Consider the following 18,555-nt stretch of genomic DNA (forward strand, 5'->3'; position numbering starts at 1 on the left):
TTGGGAAAAAAACAAAACACAAATCTTTATTTGGCAATTACCGACGAGATATCAATCACAAATACACAAAAAGCGAGTCATTTCCCAACATTTTGCTATAAACTCACTACCAAAATGATAAAATGCAAGAATACAGTAAACATTTAAAAACCAAAACTGAATATCAAAGCATTCATTTGGCAAGAGCGAGAGGAAAAAAACTGGATGTAAATATTATATACACAATTTGTACAGCATCTCGCCACTATGAAAAAAAGAAATGTAAAAATCTTTTTTAAAAGTATCAAACATTCATCAAACTTTAAAGCAAGTGTGTGACATCCTTTTAGAGTTATAGTAAAACGTGCGCATTAAAATGTGGGGAAAAAAGATGGAAACTGCAAGACTATGAAGAAAATTGTCAGTTAACCATTTTCAGTTTGAAATTGTCACGAGGTTGACAAAAAAAATAGCGACACTAGACAAGTCTGTCAATAGTGCTAACTGCTGCTCATTTTTTCGGACAGAAAATGCAAGTGTGAAACTTAATTAAAAAAAAAAAGAAGCTGCATTGTAATGCAAACAACACAAAAGGTAACTAAAAAGATGATTTAATGACATCATGTCCTTCAAAATAACACCGGCACAGAAACATGTTTTATGGCAGGTTCTTATGCTTTGCTTTGTTTTTTTTAAACGATTTTCCAGAAGCTTCTACAGATACGGTAGCACTGATCAATCCACGACGGAGGAATGTCGGCAATGAAGCAAATATAGGGCATGGCTTCACTCGTTTTGCTTCCGTCCTAGAAGAATCGACCGGAATACTGCTTCACACTGGGGGAAGAAAACAACAACAACAAACAAAAAAAGTTTGTTTATCTACATCAGAGAAATTTAATTTCAGAAATTCCACATTTAATTGTAAGCATTTTCATTTTTTTTTTGAGACTAATTTAACAGCCCGTCTTTGCACTCACCTGTTCTGCAGCAGGTACTGTGCGTTCTGGATCTGGTCCTGCGTTCCGATGATGGTAATGATGCGGTCCTCCGAACCCTCCAGCGGCTCGTCGATCTTGATGGACGCCCCGGACTCATGGCGGATCTGTTTGATCCTCTGGCCGCCCTTTCCAATGATGGAGCCGGCGAGCTGGGAAACGGCCACAAAATTTCACCGCAAGTGTCTTTTCCACATCTCCACACATCTCCACACCCAACCACGCCTTTGAACACTCACATCTTTGGGGATGGTGACCTGCGTCGTGATGACGGGCCCTCCGATGTCGCTGTACGAGCCTCGGCCACCTGGGAAGCCAATCACCAAGGGTCTTTCATTGGGATTTACAATATGTATTACGTTTTTTCCCTACTTAACTCACCAGAATGAAAGTGATCCCAGGAATTGTTGTCTTGAAGACGTCCAAATAGAAGACAAAACAATTCAAAATAAGATAATGTTTATTCCAAACTTAACCGCAATAAGGTTAAAATCCACAATATGGAGACCAATTGTTCCAATGCATGCAGGACTGACAAAAACGGTGAGACTCACCATAACCGCCTCCGCTCTGTATTTCAGCAACAGGAGAGGAGAAAAATCTGGTTTAGTGTCAGCGTAAAGACGGCGGTCGTAACTTATAAAACGGATTATCATCTTAATATTCATTCTATATACCATTTCTGACAAGCAGACTCACTCGATTTAATAACTATACCAAGTGAGGGTCTGGAAACGTTCCAGGTGGAAGTGGCCACACACACACACACACATTATTAATGTTTCACACACTGTGTTGACCTGAAATGTCACACCTGTAGTCCCTCTGGCACAACTTGAACTTTGGAACCAAGTCTCCCGCTGTATAACCACGTCCCCGTTTTTGTATAACTTTATAATATAGACATTGCATGTGGGTCAAGTCTAAACTTTTACGACCCTGGAATGGTTGACGCCCACTTGGCTGCTTAAAGTTGTGCGACGCACGCATTCATACGTCTTACAATACTGTACATCACTAATGTCACTCTTTACAATCCCATCACATTGGTATATGCAAATATTAAGTGTTAATTTTTAAATATGGTTTTCAAAGGGATTGGAGAATCTCTGGCGGAATATTCGGAATTCTTCTAATTTCCCCTGGTTGACGTCATGTTGTAATAGAAGAGTGAGTCAACAGCGCATCTGACGGTCGCAGTCATTTGGCCTCCGTTTGACGCCATTAATCCACACAATCCAATTACGAACGACAACGTCACGGATTAATTATTATAAATTTGAAAGGATGCTGCGCAAGAACGACTCGCCCGGCGGATCTCCGCACGGCGTACTCCGCTTGCCGAAAGGCAACCAAGGAGACGAGCGTTGCCAGGCAACCACGGGCCTCTGAAGAAATAAAAAAAAAAAAAAAAAAAGAAACGGCATCAGCGTTCGTGGCTGCTCTGCTTGTACTACGCTTCGACGAGGAATTCCGATCGCCTCTTGTTTTCGTGAAAAAAAACTGCAATGACGGCGGCGCTCACCATGCTGTCGTAGCGATCTCCTCCGCGGCTTCTTCTGTCACTACACATGCAAAGAGGATTAGCATTCACATGGTGAACACTGACGAAAAGGTGCGAGAGGACGTTTTTGGTCTCACCTTGGTCTGTCGTCATGATAACTGCCATGGGAAAATCTATCACTGTAAAAAAGAAATTAGACCCCAAAAAATAAAAAAAATTGCATAACTAATAAAAGCACTGTGATATTATTATTAATATAAAATATTTGAAAAATAAATTCAAAATAAAATGTAAAGACTATGAATAAAATAAAACTCAGACCTATTAAATAAAATCTAAAAATTAAAAATAAAATGAAATATTCTAGATAAAATCAAGATAAGATTGTAACTAAGATCTAATTTAAAGACTACATAAAATTTATATAAAATAGATTGTAAAAAAAACACAAACTTATTAAATAAAACGTAAAAAATGGATAATAAAAATTCTAAAAAACAAAACAAAATTGAAATTGAATTGAAATCAAATCTAAAGACTACATAAAATACAATCAAAAAAGCAGATTGTGAATACATATAAAAAAATTAAAAAAAAAAAGTCCCAACACAGTGGTCATGAATATTGCTGTAAACAAAGCACATTCTTCTCACCTTCCCCGTGGCGGCGGCGGTGGGAGCGGCAGGTTGCGCGCTCGGCTGCCCACGCGTCCCCGGCTCAGCGGCGGTGGCGGACCCCGGCGGGGGCTCAGGTCGTCGTAATCCCGGCGGGAGGGGGGCGGGCGGCTGCTGCGTGAAGGGGGCAGGCGCTCGAAACCGCCCCGCACGCGGATGGGGTAGCCGCCGCCGGGCCGCCGGCCTCGCTCTTCATACATGACGGTGAAGCCGCCGTAGTCGTACGTTTCGTCATAGAAGTTGGGGTCGTAAGGCTGGGCGCGGCCTTTGATTGGCGCCTGCGACATACCGGCAAGCATGTTATTTTTTTAGCATTTCGGTTAGCGACTTACAGATAGTAAAAAGCACATTGAGAGATTCAACTATTTGGACGAGCACAAAACTTTACGGGTTCGAGGTCGTATTAATGGTGGAAAAGATTTTTTTATTTTTTATTCCATCGCTGGCATTGCATTAGTAAAACATTTTCATTTTATTTTTTGCATCAGCTGATTTGCCTCCATTTGTTTGAGAGGATGTAATCAGGGGAAGGGTATAAACCAGGTCAAGACCCACCTCAGCTACCAACTCTAGGATGACTTTGATGCATTCGACGACTCGCTCCGGCTTCCCGCCCACAGAGACAACTCTGTCGGTAGAGTGTGGACAACAGTCCTGGAACAGCTTGATGGTGGTTTGTGTATTCTGTGGGGTGAAGCAACATCATAAATGTTACTACGGGAAGCAGGATGACATTGGGGTCATTTCTATGCAGAAATTGAAGCACTGTCTCTTTAAGACTCTGGTCCGACCTCTCGCAGCTCTTTGATCTTGCTGCCTTTCACGCCGATGATGCCGCCCGCCAAGCTCTGATGGATCAACAGGCGGAGCTCGCAGTCAAAGTCGATGCCGCTGTAATGCTGGTACTTGTAACACAAACACAACAATTGGGTGGGGGGGTGGAGGGGGGACTAGTTAAGTACCTAAAATACATACATAAAAATGTATACATAGAAATATACATAAAAAAACATTGATTGTATTTAAATAAAAACAGACTGTATTAACAGTCTGTTTTTATTTTTTTATTTGTTTTTAGCAGTGGTTCTTGAATTTTATACACCAAGTACTCCCTTATAAAACTATAATTAAAATATTATGAATAATAAAATAGAACAAAATCAAGAATGTGAATAATTTAAATTAAATGTACATTTTTTTTTCCATCCATCAAATAAAAACACGCAGAAAAACTGATTAACATGATTTGTCATTTATATTTAGTGTTTGCCAGCAAAGACCCCACAAGTTGAAGATCAGCCATCATTTTCTTGAATACATCATTCTCAAATAGAGATGAGGGCGTTTCACCTCCTCTAAAGTGGGTATGATCTTCAGCAGAATGTCTCCGATGGTGTCGATGTTGGCGTTCACGCTCAGGATCCTGTGGAAAAAGTCAAAACGAAAGCAAGGCATTACACGAAGAAGACAACCAAACACTATCATCACGAAGAACAGGAAACAAGTCGTCAAGGAAACACGTATAGGAAGGCTTGGACGAAAAAAGGCATCAAACTTGGAAGAGAGGAAACGAAGACTAACATGCACTTAGATAAGATTATCTTGGAAGGACCAACGGTTTTCGAATGGCTACAATTAACCAGAGTAAGTGTCGACTGGGGGCTGGGACAGTTCTTTATATAAAATTACAGAACACAAAGTGGAAATTAACTGAAGCGAGACCTCACTACACGATGCTAGCCCAACGTCTCACTGGAAGGGTGGGGTGGGGGGGTGGGGGAGTCGTAGACCAGTGATTCTCAACTGGTGGGCATCGAATATGGTCACAAAAAAAAAATGGGGATTGATATTTACTTGAAAAAAAATCTAGTAGAGTTCTTTCACATCAGAAATTGTAGCTGTAAAATTTACTTTGAAGCTTTTTCAAGTAAATAATCGATACCCATTTTTTTCAGTTTGTTTGTAAACAAATTACAATTTACAGATAAATAGCAAATGATTTTTTTTTCTTGCTTAAAGTATCTAAACGCATAACATGAAACAATGCAGTGAGATCAATGAAATTGAAAAACAAAAAAATAAAAAATCTGTATTCAAGCATAGGGGGAAATAAGACCAGTTGAGAAGTCCTGTCATAGGCAATGTGGGCAAGGCGGTGGAGGAGTGGGTGAGTGGGGGGGTGCAAGTGGTTACACATTGCAAGGTGGTACAGGACAGAAAGTGGGGTGTAAGAAAGGGTGAGGTGTATGGAAGAGTCGGGGCAATTTAGCAAGGGGGAGCGGGGTTAAACCACGAGATTTGAAAAAAAAAAAAAAAAAACAAGTTCAAGCAAAATTTCTGCCTCAAAGCTTCCTTGAGACCATTTCCCCAAACATTCTAATAATACTGCAGTCACCTGCACCACTCCGTGTTGAAATAAATGAATGAGATTTGACTCCCAGAATTATTATTTTTTTTAAACTGGACAGGAGGTCCTAGGTTTACAACTACCGGTATATCGACATATGTTTCAACGTTATCTGAATTTATGACTTTACTTAAGCATTAGTGTCGGACTTTATTAGTGTACTTAGATTTTTCTGCTATCTGCACTTGAGTATTTATTTTGGTAACTATTTATTTGCATTTATTATTTTTTATGTTTATTCTTTTGAATAGAAACCCCTACTTTCTACTCCTTAAGTTTGTCAAAACAGATGTGTTACTTTGGTCAACTTTCGCGGATGACGACGTGACGTAAATAGCGATACCCACAGTTTAGAGATTGAGATCTTTTGGAGTCATAAGGTGGAAGCGGAAAGTGACCCAGTGAGCATGAACAATGACGACAGATTTGGAGAAACAAGATATTCCTGAACCGCGGCCTTATTTAGGTGAGCTCCTTATGTCAACCTAAAACCCACTTCTGGTGTTGAAACATTCTTAGTCTAATTAGGACAAACACAAATAGCAGGGATGTGATTTGACCAAAGTGAAATTATCTGAAAATTTAGCCGGGGGTCTGGGGGCCGCTGGCACCCAGCTAGGTCCAGGGCAGTGTCCTGGTGGGGGGACACGGGGGGCGAAGCCCCCCGCAGCTCATGGGTTTTCCGTGTTTTTAAGTACTTTCAATGCACTCACATGACAAAGAAATAGACAAAACAACAGCATAAATTTTCAATGTATCCCATATAAAATGGCAGTTTTAGTCAACTCAAAATCAGTCACATTCAAAAACATTGGACTGTCTTTGCTTTTAAAAACTATCACTGAGAATATCATCATATCTAACTAATGTGATTACTAAGTTAACACATAAATAATGGTGAAGAGTTCAAATTTCATGAACAAATAATTGTATCATGACCAAATGAAAAGTAACTCATATTAAAGCATACCACAAATGTCTTTGTTATAGCAGAAGATGTTATCTGTCGGAGTCATGTGCATACACAATGAACTACTATAAGGGGGGAGATAAAAAAAAGCGGAATTCCGCGAATTAGCGGAAAAATCACATCCCTGAAATAGGTAAGATTTGTATTTTTCCAGCTGTTATTTGCTCATTAGCATTTTTGTTAGTTTTTATTCATCATGTTAGCAAAGCTGTGGGAACACTTTTTAGCAGCATAAAAGCCTGAGTTAGCAGAGGAAAATATTATATTTTTCTTCTCTTTTTTTTTTGGTACCTGTACATTTGCACATACTTTGAGTTTGCCACATGTTAATAGCAGGTGGTGGTTGCAAAGCGACAATGGAAGGAGATATTATAGGTGTCAATGCGGGGAAATGGATGGGTGAAGGAGGGGAGGGAGCGTTGCGATGGGTGGGGCTTGAGTTCAAAAGATGTCCGCCTGCCTTGCGCACCTTGGACAGCCGACATATCAAAATATCATGGTAAAGGTAAAGACGTTTAGTAATGGACAGAAACATCAAAGAGGACATGTGGAGGGGTTGGGGGAGAGGGGGAGGGGGATTTGGCGAGGGGGGGGGGGGGCACTATCATCATTTGTATGAAATATAAACGTAGCAGCGAAAAACAGAAGGCATCTTATTCATGAGGTGAGGCAATAATTGGTGGGACATACCGCTCTGGGCCACTGCTGTCTGGGACAGATACACTGGCATTGTACTGCGTGGAGGTGGAGGTGGTGGTTGGAGAGCATTGGGCGGGGGGGATTCAATCACATGTTAGGGGCACGGGTTATGGGCAAGGTCGACCAGGGGGTGGCAGGTGGGCGGACGGGCGGGCGTTCGGGGGTTGGGTTGGGCCAACGCAGGAGGGGCATGTCGGTCCAGTACATGGGCAACGGGCAGGTGGCCAAAACATTGACAAAAAAACAAAACAAAAAAAACATAGAAAGGACAAAGGGGGAAAGAGGGGGGAGAAGGAATACATTTTTAATTGAATACACGCTGAACTTTTATCGTTTTTAGGCAAAATGTGAAACAGGAAGTGTGGCGTGGTCAAAACAAACGGTCAGAGATGATCACAAAGCATCCCTCTGGATTTTCTCATGCGTCATGTGGGAGATACGATTTTCGGCCAACGGTCAAACTTCAAGTACATGTAGGGATGGGCATAATTCGTCGATTCATCCTGGGATTCCCCAAAAGTGGTGTGGCTGAATAAGTTTCACTTACGGGAATAAAGTTTTTTTAAGTAAGATTAATACATAATGACGGATTCTTCATGGAATTCAAAATGGAGGATATCGTGTTAAACTGACACAGGTTCAGAATTCAAGGAACAAAAAAATGACAATTGATTGTTATGTTGCCCATCCCTTCCTTCAAACAGATAAAAATGTGAACGCATTCCAAATAAAAGTAAAAATAAGACAGGAATAATTATAATTCCGACTTGCTGTTGGGATACTTTATAAAGCAATCACTGAACATTTCATGTGTTTACTCACATCTGTGCGCAGAGCTTTTATGTTCTTGCCACCCTTTCCGATAACGGCGCCGGCGTTCTGTGAAGCAGCAAGGAGGGGGCGGGGTGGTGGGGGTTCATTCTCAGAAAACAAGGAAAGAAAAACAAGGAAAAGTGACAGGTGACCTCACTTTGCTCTGGAGCAGCACACGCAGCTCTAACATCTCGTCGGCGTTGCGCGAGCGCTTGTAAGCGTGCTCTTCGTCCATGTCCTCTGCCGGACGCTTACCTGGCGGGGGGAGAGCACCGGGGACACATCATAATGAGCAATGATTACGTTGACTGGTCAATAGTCTAGTGTGATGTGTTTGCTCTAATTGAAAAGAAAATGGACCAAAATGAGGGTTTCCACCTCTTACTTAAAATGGGGCAACCCTAAATCAAGATACATCTGTAGTCAGATATACATAATGCGAGTAGCACCGGGTTTTCACTATGTATCAGTTGGCAGTCAAGCACAGACTGGAAACCGCTCAGATGCACTATGTTCCCTTCCTGAATTAAAAAAAAATGTGCATGGGAGCCACAGAACAGCAGTATTCCTCCACCATCTGCTAGGTAGCAGCAGCCAGGAATGATCTATTTTCTTTTAGCTCATGTCAGCCCGTGCAGCTATTTGCTTTGAAGCTGTCAGGATAACTAAAAAATATTGTGTATAAAGTGAACCCTTGCTGATTCACAAACAGCCCTATTTATGAATTTTTTTAAAAATTTTGCATCAACTGCCAATCTTAAAAAGGTTGACGCATGAATGGTTTCATTTTATTCTTGAAGATAGCAATCTTTTATTGCAGACACGGGTCAACACAAACAAGAACATAAGTAACAAAAAAACAAATTAAATAAAAGCAAAACTGTCCATATTAAAAATTATACAAACTATTGTACCAATGCAATCTAACCTTGGAGGTTAATCTATTAACAGCCTCTCGCTGGGCTGACCACGGCTTCAATGATGTGTTTCTCTGACCTGTCTAGAAGAATTTCATAACCAAAATGTGTTGTTTCGGGGCACATTTCATGGAGGATGACTTTGTAAACATAAGCTTTCCACACATACTAGACACACATTTCCAGGATTTAAGCAAGCGAATTAAAAGATGTGACATAAGACCTATAGCGAGGCTCATTGTGGGGTCAGCAGCAAAGAAATCAAGGTGGTAAACTGACATTGGAAGTTAACGTATGAACAAATGTCAGACGCTAATGTTGGTCTTCTTTAGCTATAATGTTAGAAGGAACTGAAACTGAAAGCTAATCCAAGAAAAACATAGGAAGCTAACATTAGAAGCTGAAGCTAGCTGTAACATTGGAGACAACATTGGAAGCTAAAATTAAAGCTAACTTTGGAAGCCAACAGACCTTGCACCCAGTGCATGTTTTCCAAAGCCATTTATTTACTTAGGGTAATGTCAGATGTGTGTATAATGAACACTGTACAAAAAAAGCCTGATCTTACCATTGGTATCCGTGCTGCCAAATGTGAGATCTTCGTCCTGCTGTTCAATTTGCACCTCCATTTTATGTTGCACCTGCAGCATGGCACAATAAGTGAATGTTACCAACTTAGTGCAAAAGTTGTTTTCACAAAATATGGATGCCAACCACAGTGTCTGTGCCGTGAGAGGTGTGCTTGGACAATATCCAGCCAAGATGACACAATATACAAGTAACTTGTGTATCCACCTGTTCCCACTCATACATCAGAATAATGGTTTTGTGTTCAGTATACAAATCTGTATAGACAATGCGTTTTTTAGTGCAGTGAATCACCTAAATAGGGACCAAACCTAACCGTGGATAACAAAAATCAGCAAGCAGGCAAGCAAAAAAAAAAAAACACTTAAAGAAAGCCGGCCACGCATTACACCCATGCACTCACTCAGAATAACCGTACAAACGTATGAGCGCTCATTACGTCCCTCACAAAGCCACGCCTCTTAAAGGCCAACGTCCACTACTTATTACAAAGCCTACAAGAATAACACATTCTAAAGGAAGCTATTTTTTTACATTATTTTATTCTTCTTTTAATAAAAAACAGAGCGATTTTTTTAAATCTATTTAACGCGAACAAAAAGTGTTACTCCGCCCCTCCCGAAATCAATGCTCACTTGTGGAGTCAAAACAAGTGCAACCCTCAACAATGCGTCCCAGTTATGAAATAAACGACGCGCGCGGGTTTCGGTAACATTTAGCAATGATTTTACAACATTGCAGCGGCTCAGCGTTGGCGTTAAAAGGCGTCATGGCGATTGGAAGAACGCTTGTCTTTCGTAGCGGCTAAGTTGACGTGACTGCGATGCTAACAGCTAATGCTAAGTGCTCGCGAGGCGTGTCTGTCTCGACTAGACTGCGTACACGTTGCGACCGCGCAGCGAACTAAACGTGCGCATTTGTTATTCATATACGCTTGTAAATGTCTATAAGCAATATTACGCTCCCCTAAAATAATTAAAAACCGTCAATACTTACGACAAACCGCCGACTGCCACGCTATTCTGTTGCCTTGGAAAGAACGAATGAAAGCTAAAGCTTTTATCATGGAGGCGAGGTGACACAATGGTTTGCTTGTGGCCTATACAAACGGCAGCGCCGACGGGCGGGGGCGCACAGCACCCAGCGTACGACCGCCCCTACCAGACCACGCGTTGTTAAAATCAAACTGCTTTTAGGTATCAGGGCGAGTTTCTCCCGTGTTTTAGACTGAAGGAGTGTTTAAGACACCCCAACGTTGACTCTCAGGTTGGCTATCGACACGTAACTTGAATGGGCTCTTTGCACAAATCCACTACTTCCTGAACTCAGCATCACTCCTCCATTTCCTGTCTCTCATGATTGGACAAATTGATTAATCCAGGTGTACCTGGCCATTGGCGTTGTGGTTTCTGAGGTCAGGCACACCTGGATTAATCAGTTTGTGCAATCATTAAAGACAGGAAATTAAGGAGTGGTACTGAGTTAAGGAATTTGTGGATTTGTGCAAAGAACCAATTAGAATATCAGCACGAGATGTACAATTTTTGTTTGGGGGGGGGGGGGGGGGGACGAATTCTAGTGTTTTTGGTGCTAAATTAGATTATCTTGTACAGTATCACATTTCCTTGTGTAATTTTTCACAGCGAGGTACAACAGGATGGCGTGTGGCGATAACCATAGAACAGGAAATAGACTGTGAGTAAATACAAATGTGGGCAAGGACAGCCACAATCGCAATGCACTTTCAGACGAACGAACAACAAACATATAAAATGCAACACTTGCAACAAACTGCTGTAGGATGTCTCACTATGCCACGCCCCTTAAAGACATACATCCAACATACAAATACTATGCCACGCCCCTTAAATACATACATCCAACATACAAATACTTCCGAATGTAGAGTTAAATGGTTTATTTTGAAGGCCACGGTTTGACCCCATTATGGATGAATCGATTTAAGATTATTTCCTACTGGGCAGCCACCACATTACACGGCAGCCTCCATTTTGGATCCAATCAAGCAGTCTCCTCATAAGCTTTGCCTCGCACCTTCGCACGCGCAGCCTTTGTCTCGCTCCCTCTCTCCCTTACTCTCCTATATTCTAAAGTTACCATGGCAACCATTTTAATTCTGTTCTTGATGTTTTTCAGGAAGGAGTTGATGGTAGTCAGAGTTGAGGGGAAAAAGCGGAGTGTACATATTTTTATCCGCAACCATAGCGACACTTGACATTGTCCGCGATGTTTGTATAAAAAGAAAAAAAAAGTCGCCATGGTGACGCTCACCGATCCCGCCTTGTGTGTACGTGTCTGTGTCACACATCCCCAATGATCCCATCATGGCAGTTAACAGGATTTCTTCTCTTTTTTTCCGGCAACATATTTCCCATCAATAAAAGTGGGGATACTTAGTTGTATTATAGATACTTTCTCTATTAATCAATTTCATTAATACTGTACATACTGCATATATGCATACATACACACATATATTATATATACAGTACTGTGCATACTGTATTTACATATAAAATTCATTAATCATTTAGCAGTATAGTAACTTTCAAATGTTTAAAATGTGGCTACTTTTCAAAGTGTGTTAACAGTCGCCATCATAAAATATTTATTAACAGCACAGGCAGCCCTTTTAAATAAAGTACAAGTGTCAATAGGAGGGACCCACTGTAAAATCAATACAACTAAAATAGAGTAAAACGACTCTTAATCTTTCAAAGCAGAGATGGAACAAATAGGTGTTTGCTGCGTGACACTGCCACCTGGTGGAATCTAATAGGCATTGATGGGATTTAATAAGAAAGGGCTGAAGTCAGTCAGTGCTTGCTCGCTTGTAGTACATTTTTAGCGTGTGAATGAGGTTTTAGTCATTGTACTGTTGCATGCTGTCAGCCAGACTCTTGCCCGTGTGACCTTTGCCATTTTCTTTTCTGTGGTTATTATCACAGCCTTGCCACCACTGCTGCCCGCCTTCTCTTTAAAATAAACAAAAAAATGGCCATTTGTATAGAAATGTAATCCTTTCACGTTTAGAAGCTTACTAAACTGACATCTCGGGCAAGTAAAGATGAATAATTATCATTATAATCAAATTTGTAGTAGCAGAATTTTTCATGGAGGCATCTGGTCTCGTGCGTCAACTGTGGACGTCACACCATGTGTGTGTTTTGACCAAATGTGTTGTGTTTTGTGGAGCAACTTAGTTTGAAAGTTGATATATGCGTGTTCCCATCACTTTCAAGTTACCCGATCGATATACAGGGTGGACTTGTTCAATTAACTTGGCAGTGAAGGGAAGAAGGAAGAGGAATGAAAGAAGGTAGAACAGTAGGTTTTCTAGCTTCACTTAAAATTACATTTAAGTGAAGGAAGGAAGGAAGGACGAAAGGAAGGAACGAAGAAAAGAAGGAAGGAATGAATGAAGGAAGGAAGGGAAAAAAGCTGGTCTGAAGCAGAAGGGAGGAAGTAAGGAAGGACTGAAAGATTTAACTGACTAAAAAGTGAATGAGAAGATTGATGGGAAGGACAGAAAGAAGGCAAACAAGTAAGTGTACATGAAGGAAGAAAGCATGTATGAATGAAAGGAAGTAATTAAGACAATCTGTTGTGGAAGGAAGAAAGGCAGAAAGGTAGGTTTAAGCGGCTAAATGATGTGAGGATGCATAAATTAAAACAGGCGTGATGAAACGGATGGGAGGAAGGAAGGAAGGAAGGAAGGAAGGAAGGCAAAAAAGTAGGTTCACATGATACAAAGCTGGCCTCAGGGAAGGAAGACAGGAAGGAAGGAAGGTAAGGAACAAACAAGCAAAGAAAAGAAGGAAGAAAAGCAGGTCTGAGGAAGGCAAGAGGACATGAGGGAAGGAAGGAAGAAAGAAAGGAAGGAAGGAAACAAACAAGCAAAGAACGCAAGGGAGAAAAAGTAGGTCTGAGGAAGGCAGGAGGACATGAGGAATTGAAGGAAGGAAGGAAATATTAAGACAGGAAAAACTGTAAATGTAATTAAATATAAAGTGGACTTACTTTTGGCTCATCCTGTATATAAATAAGAAGGGGGGGGGGGGGGTGTTGATGCAGGTAGTCGTCGTCCTCCCTGCATCACCTCGTGTGTGGGGAGGGGGGCAGCAAAGGAAGGAGGCGAAGAAAGGAAGGAGGGGGTCCGTCCATCCAGCCTTCCTGCCTGCCTATCGATCTCCAAACATCTGGAACACGTCATATTTGTTTTTACAAGGCAAAAAAAAAAAAAAAAGAAAAAGAAGAAGAAGGGGTTGGGGGAGGCATGCGGGCTCCGGAGAAGTGAGACGGCATCATCATCTTCATCATCATCATCATCATCATCATCATCTGCTGCTGCTGCTGCTGCTGCTGCTGCTGCTGCTGGAGCACTTGACACCTCCACGAACGGCGGCGAGCGTGTCGTGCGCGATCGCGGCTCTGCAGACACGCCAAGGCCGCTCCATGGCACCCTGATCCCCCCCCTCGCCCCCCTCCCCTCCTCCTCCACATCTTCCTCCGGCAAGCCCTCCGCGCAGATCGCGATTTAATAGAGGAGAGGGCTTTAATCCCTCTGAGACGTTTTACATCTGAAGGGGGGGTGGGTGGTTTGAAAGAGAGAGGGGGGCAACACAAGAGGTGTGTTGTTTAGGATTCCCCCCCCCCCCCCCTTGGAATTTTTATCTTTTTTTTTTTTGCGATGGACTGGCATGGCATGGCTCGCCTCGGATTCCTCCTGCTGGCGCTGCGCGGACTGCGGGGGCTGAGCGCCGCCTGCCCCGCCGCTTGCACCTGCACCGTGTCGCGGATCGCGTGCGTCGACGGAGCGGCGCCGAGCATCGAGGATTTCCAGCTGCTCACCCTGGACGACATGGAAAACATCACCGACATGTAAGTGCGTGTGCGTGCGTGCGCGCGCGGCCGTACGTGCGTGCGTGTCAACTTGACGATGATGATGAGATGTTTGAAGGATGAAGGTGATCATGTTCACCTACACACACACACACACACACAACATCGTCACATATTTCATCATTATCAAATCGTGTTGAGTGCGCGCGATACGTTTGTCTAACATTGAACCGCGTGCACGTAACGCTTGTGCACGTTTATTTGGATTTACACAGCATTCCATGAAATATGCACACACACACACACATACGCATATCCAGGCCCGGCTTTAGGGAAACTGTCCATAAAGGGGCGTCAGTGTGAACCCCCCCCCCCCCCCCCCCACACACACACACACACACACACCACCACCACCAATAGGATTGTTGACAGATTGCACACATGCAGGTTAAGTGTGTTGAGGCCAGACACGGCATGATACGTCAGTAAAAATGAATAATTTTGTAATTTTTTTTGGGGGGGGAAACACACTGACAAACAGTGCTGTCACTATCGAATATTTTTAGAATCAATTAATCTATCAATTATTCAATCAATTAATCAAACACATTTTTTATTTTGCATTAAAGTGTATTACAAAAGCATTTTTTCCCCTGATTACTACTTATTAACCGGTGATTGGCGTTTATTTTGCATACTTGGTATTCATATAGTGATAAAAAAATAATAAAATGTTACCGGTTCGGTCATTGTTTTCCAAAGTAAAAACAGATGATTGCAAATGTCTTATTTTGATTAAACACAAGATAATCAGTCATCTTTCATGAAGGACTACAGAAATCAGTGAAACAATTACTGTTGATATGCTGAAATCAGGGGATTTTGAAATTTTAAATAAAAAAAATGGCTCCAAACGGTTACTCGATTATTAATATAGTTGTCGATTAATTTGATAATCGATTACTTGTCAATTAATCAATTGGAGTTTCTCTTTTTCTTTTTAAAGACAAAAAAGGTTTGTTTACGTTACTAATTTTGGCATCCTACCTCAGAAGACATGATTAACTTTTTTTTAAGGATTAATCGATTAATTTTGAGAGCTCTACTGACAAATGTTAATTTTGCCATAGGAAATACATAAACATTTAGCAACATTTGGTGGCTACAGTATGTGCTTGCTTGATTGCCCTGTGATTGGCTGGCCACCAGTCCTGCGTGTGCTCAGCTCTTCTTTCCAAAAGTCATCTTCAGTTCATTTAAAGGCTCTTAATTGTCCGTATTGTGAATGTTTGTCCCCTGCGATTGGCTGGCAACCAGTGTAGGACGTATGCCACTTCTGCCGCCAAATAAATAAAGTCCAACACAAAGTATTTTTTTAAAGCAACCGCCATTTGACCGACAAGTGAACACGTGAGATTTCTGCCTTCAAGATCTTTGTGTTGAGATTATCAGAGCATGAATGTAAATATGGCTGTTTGTAATCTATACTGCCCACTAGGGTGGCAGGTGAGCTGGAGAAAATCCCGTCTGACTTTTGGGTACACTATCGTAGGTCATATATAAAGACCAAAATAGAACATCTGTAATGCTTTGTTATTATCTGTTCCCTGACAGATACATCGCTAATCAAAACAGGCTGTTTGAGCTCAACGACAACAGTCTCAGGCACTACATAAACCTCCGAAACTTGTAAGTACCGCACATTTGTACTATAAGCATGGAGTTGACATGAGATTCTCTCCTAGGATGACTCAACAGGACAGTTGACTAACAAAAAGGCTTGAAAGTTTTGCTTTGTTACCTGTGATTCACCAAACTAATTCTTACTGTTTCCGAAAACTGCTTCATTTCTGTGTTGCATGGAGTTGACCAGCTGTGAATTGCTAATCAACTCAGCTTGAGTAAACTAACTTCCACATTAAAAAAACAAAAAAAATAAAAATAAAAATATATATATATATTCTTTCATTGTTTTAACTGCTCCACATCTGCGACCTGTTATTCGAACCCAGGACAATTGGGCTAAACAGATGTGTTTTTAAAACAATCATACATTGCCTTAAAGACGGCCCCCGCCAGTTTAAAGCTAACACATAATGCTAACGGTTAGCATTGAGTCGCAGTTTTACATCCCTTTAAGCACAGGCATACGGTATATTCTTTATTGTCTACAGAAAATGACGAATATTACAGCAAGTTACTGAGTAGTAGTATAAGAAGAAATAGTCTATTCTTCTTCATTTGTGTCTGCACAGCTGGATTATACAGTACTGCCTCCCAGTGGCCAAGGCAGGCATAGCAGAAGGAGCAGCCCACTGAATTAGACTGCAACATTAAATTATGAAGATTTAATGTTATTAACCTACTTCTTTTGTAAAAGTACAATATTATTGAGTGCTTGAATTATCTGCCTAAAAAAATGTGGGTATTGACTATTTGAGAAACCATTGTTTTGAATTAGGAGCATGGTCACAGAATGAAATAAACTTTTATCTCAAGGCACCAATGTATTCGGAAACAGTATGTGGCGATTAGGGCATCGTGGTACTTTGCTGGGCTCATCTGACCAAAGCTGTGACTTCCTACAGAACAGTGACCAGGACCAGGTTGACGTTCATATCCCCGGATGCCTTTTACAACAATTCAAGACTTCAATACGTGTAAGCAGCCATGCATCCCATTTCAAGGCAATATCTTACGCATTTGTTTCACAGTTTAAAGCTGTCATCATCAAAACATACCAAAGAATTATATTTCCGCACCATTCCAGACAGTCCTGAGCCTGATCTGTATATGGTTAATGCAGAGCTCAGTGTAGTGTGAAAACCCCCCAAAACAAAACATCATAACCGATTTATATTCCAACTACTTGTATTTCTACTTCAGCTACAACTACTTGTACTCTACTACAGTACTTATACAAATTCTGCCAACTATTACTTTTACTGTACTGTTATTCCTACAATTGACAATACCATTTCTGCTACTATTAATGTTGTTGTTACCCACTTTAGATAGCTAATTAGCTAGATACTTTACCACTACTACTTCTCCTTCTACTAGCACTACTACCGGTACTATACTTTTGTACTTTTGTCTCCCCTGTGGATAGAAAGACAGAGACAGTAGCTAGTTAGCTAGCTAGCTACCCTTTAACATAATTTAATGCTTCATACGAGTCGCCTTTTTTTGTGTGGTACTTTTGTCTCCCCTGTGGATAGAGAGACAGACACAGTAGCTAGCTAGCTAGCTAGCTACCCTTTAACATAATTTAATACTTCATACGAGTGGCCTGACGTGGTATTTTGTCTTTTAGGAATTTGCGAGACAACAACCTGTCAACACTATCATGGAGGACCTTTCAGAACTATAACATTTCTCAATCGTAAGGCCCGCTCTTCAAATGCTATTTGCTTCCGCATCTCATCAAACTAAGAGGGTTCTCAAACTTTTTGGGTCCAGTGACACCTTCAAGATTTTTTTCAAAAGAACCTTTCATAATCCAAATAAGTCAACGCAGCTACCACGTGTATCCTAAAAAACAACTACATTAAATATTGATTGTCTTTTAGTCTCCTGCTGTCCGGAAACCCTCTGGACTGCGTCTGCGAGAACCTCTGGATCAAACTGAGGATCCAAGAGGAACCCGACAGCCAAGATCTGCAATGCAAGGACGAGCAAGGAGCAACGAAAGCCTTCGCCACGCTCACTCCGCCTGACTGCGGTAATGTGAAACCACGTTAAAATAGGCAACGTGGCGCAAGCTTCCTGAAAGTCCGGAGAGCGATCGATGGGGGGTTTACAGTTTCCCCCCCATGGCCCCACCGATCGCTGGGCTATTTAAGACCATCTCCTTGTGTCCCGCAGTGGTTCCTCAAGTAGAGGTCACCCCCACGGTGGTGACAGAGATGCAGGGCGGCGACGTGAATGCGTTGTGCAACGCCTCGGGCTCGCCGTCTCCGGAGATCCGGTGGAACCTGGACATGATCTTCTCGCAGCATGAGGTGAGCCGGTCTAATCTGATAAGCCGACCAGCTCCAATGAGGCTTCGTGCTCATTTCTCAAAGGTCTAAGGTTTCATTCTCCAGGGTTTACAGTGGAGTCCAGCACATGTCAAATTTTTCAAGACGCGGCTTCGACCCG

The 18,555-nt window shown here is 41.7% G+C and overlaps 2 protein-coding genes across 6 annotated transcripts in view; one reads left to right on the plus strand and one right to left on the minus strand.

The window, feature by feature from the left end:
- hnrpkl (heterogeneous nuclear ribonucleoprotein K, like) overlaps positions 1-18,555 on the minus strand; it is a 26,132-nt gene continuing 7,577 nt past the window's right edge. For 2 of the 4 annotated variants that reach the window (XM_077585700.1, XM_077585699.1), the window contains 16 exons: positions 13,591-13,769; positions 9,530-9,602; positions 8,202-8,299; positions 8,054-8,110; positions 7,223-7,266; positions 4,506-4,578; positions 3,947-4,060; positions 3,711-3,839; positions 3,135-3,433; positions 2,619-2,660; positions 2,503-2,542; positions 1,532-1,547; positions 1,359-1,388; positions 1,217-1,284; positions 960-1,129; positions 1-816 (listed from right to left, as the gene is read on the minus strand). In XM_077585700.1, coding sequence (XP_077441826.1) covers positions 786-816; positions 960-1,129; positions 1,217-1,284; positions 1,359-1,388; positions 1,532-1,547; positions 2,503-2,542; positions 2,619-2,660; positions 3,135-3,433; positions 3,711-3,839; positions 3,947-4,060; positions 4,506-4,578; positions 7,223-7,266; positions 8,054-8,110; positions 8,202-8,299; positions 9,530-9,590 — 1,272 coding nt within the window. In that variant the 5' untranslated portion in view covers positions 9,591-9,602; positions 13,591-13,769 and the 3' untranslated portion in view covers positions 1-785. Of the gene's footprint in view, positions 817-959; positions 1,130-1,216; positions 1,285-1,358; positions 1,389-1,531; positions 1,548-2,502; positions 2,543-2,618; positions 2,661-3,134; positions 3,434-3,710; positions 3,840-3,946; positions 4,061-4,505; positions 4,579-7,222; positions 7,267-8,053; positions 8,111-8,201; positions 8,300-9,529; positions 9,603-10,545; positions 10,909-13,590; positions 13,770-18,555 lie in introns of those variants that run through there. The other 2 variants (XM_077585701.1, XM_077585698.1) reach the window with 2 other exon arrangements.
- The window catches only part of ntrk2b (neurotrophic tyrosine kinase, receptor, type 2b), a 17,600-nt gene continuing 12,731 nt past the window's right edge, over positions 13,687-18,555 (plus strand). For both annotated transcript variants that reach the window (XM_077585694.1, XM_077585697.1), the window contains exons 1-6: positions 13,687-14,451; positions 16,027-16,101; positions 17,001-17,072; positions 17,729-17,797; positions 17,985-18,136; positions 18,280-18,416. In XM_077585694.1, the coding sequence (XP_077441820.1) occupies positions 14,261-14,451; positions 16,027-16,101; positions 17,001-17,072; positions 17,729-17,797; positions 17,985-18,136; positions 18,280-18,416 (696 nt within the window). In that variant the 5' untranslated portion in view covers positions 13,687-14,260. The remainder of the gene's footprint in view (positions 14,452-16,026; positions 16,102-17,000; positions 17,073-17,728; positions 17,798-17,984; positions 18,137-18,279; positions 18,417-18,555) is intronic.

This window comes from Vanacampus margaritifer, chromosome 14 (genome assembly GCF_051991255.1).
Source record: "Vanacampus margaritifer isolate UIUO_Vmar chromosome 14, RoL_Vmar_1.0, whole genome shotgun sequence".
Classification (NCBI taxonomy): domain Eukaryota; kingdom Metazoa; phylum Chordata; class Actinopteri; order Syngnathiformes; family Syngnathidae; genus Vanacampus; species Vanacampus margaritifer.